Source organism: Penaeus monodon, chromosome 15 (genome assembly GCF_015228065.2).
Source record: "Penaeus monodon isolate SGIC_2016 chromosome 15, NSTDA_Pmon_1, whole genome shotgun sequence".
Lineage (NCBI taxonomy): Eukaryota > Metazoa > Arthropoda > Malacostraca > Decapoda > Penaeidae > Penaeus > Penaeus monodon.
In genome coordinates this window covers 47,092,621-47,094,231 of record NC_051400.1, presented here as the reverse complement: position 1 = coordinate 47,094,231, position 1,611 = coordinate 47,092,621, and the positions used below count along the sequence as shown (strand labels likewise).

Here is a 1,611-nt window from a genome sequence, read left to right as displayed (position 1 = left end):
TGTAATAACGCAGGATATACAAGTTCAATGCCGTGAACATAAATATGAACGCATATTAGAAGATCGCGACGGCCTCCACCGACCTCCTTGTACTGCTTGTTGCGGTGCATGGCCAGGATGGCGTCGGAGAAGTTTCGAGCGTGGAGGAAGCTGCGCGGGAACCCGAAGATGCCGGGCGCCCCGTGGTCCACCAGGTTGATGAACACGCGGTCGTTGGGGCCGCTCTTGAGGACCTTCCCGGACCCGACGCCCTGGAGTCCTGCAGCGTCGCCGCTAAGGACCTTCAGGAAGTTCTCAGGAGTGACGTCCATGCCGGTGTAGTCCTTGGGGACGCCCTTGTACACGTTGGGTCCGTCGGGCCGGTTGATGACCACGCCGGGCGTCGGGTTCCTGAGAGTTTGGGTGAGGTGTCCGAGGTTTTATGGCGACTCTTCCACTCTTTCTAAGGCAAGAGAAGTAACAGCCTCAACATTTTAAAATCCAGTGAATAACTGCAACTTACTCCCTGCTGTTGGCGATGTCGTCCTCCATCATGACGATGATGTGGTCGTCAGGGACGCCGTGCTGGTGGAGGATCTGATAGGCGTGACACACGTCCGCCTGAGAGCGACGGTCACTTCGTTACTCTTCACTAACTAAGGCTTTCGAATGAGGTATAGGAATGAGCATAGCTTAACAACCAGCAATTCATATACCAACCAGCTGCTCTATCTACCCAAAAACCTACTTCGCTAGATGGAAGGATAGATATATTCTTATCTGCAAGTCAACTAATACGCTTCGGAGACCTACTTGGTGGCGGTAATTCATCCACGTTGCGGAGCCGGCCACCAGCACCGCCCACAGCTCCCCTTGGCCATCGGCATTTAGCACGTGGGACCCGCAGAGGGCCACCGCACTCGCCACTGCCAGGACTGCTACCCACCTCATCTGTGTGGTTCGCTGCGACGGTAAAATTTCTTGAGGATGGTCTTCAGATCCTTGTTATAGTCAGAATTTCCTATTGTTTCTCCTGTGAACAAACGGCAATAGATTACATCGTTCGTTTTTAATGCGTTTTTATAAACCAATGAGTTTGGACAAACGCGGCAAAACAACTGGCGTAAATAATTTGATCGAAACCTGAATTGCACTCACTACTCATAATAAATATCAAAAGCAAGTCATACAACTAGTCATGACGAGGACAGAGTGGAGTGTGTCACAGATGGAACCAAAATGTAAACAAATCATGGCACGTTTGATGTCCTGGGATCTAATGAGGTCGGCGACCAGCAGTGGTGCTATAAATCGCATCCAGAGGGTTCATTTCCTACAGGCATTATGAAGGACTTTCGCCGCTCGCACATCAGTCCATAAAGACGAAAATGTTCGCTTCGGCCTCAGAGCAGTCGCAGATTTAGAGACATGAGGATGAAACCAGGAGAGACAGCTGCCAAGCGGCCTTCCCTCGACGCGGCACAAATGGGCGTAGGTGCTGGTGGGTATGGGCGGTGTGGGCGTGGATGAGTGATGTCAATGGTGGTGGCAGGGGGGGGGGTGAGGTTGGGAGAAGCGGGAGGAGGGACGTTTTAGTTATTTTTCTTATGATGACTCACTGGGATTTAAAGG

At 51.6% G+C, this 1,611-nt stretch overlaps 1 protein-coding gene across 1 annotated transcript in view; it reads right to left on the bottom strand.

The window, feature by feature from the left end:
* Positions 1-1,611, bottom strand: part of LOC119582060 (legumain-like) — a 4,952-nt gene that overhangs the window by 2,613 nt on the left and 728 nt on the right. Inside the window, exons 2-4 of the mRNA XM_037930299.1 lie at positions 793-1,012; positions 503-600; positions 84-390 (exon numbers count right to left, since the gene is read on the bottom strand). Coding sequence (XP_037786227.1) covers positions 84-390; positions 503-600; positions 793-930 — 543 coding nt within the window. The 5' untranslated portion in view covers positions 931-1,012. The remainder of the gene's footprint in view (positions 1-83; positions 391-502; positions 601-792; positions 1,013-1,611) is intronic.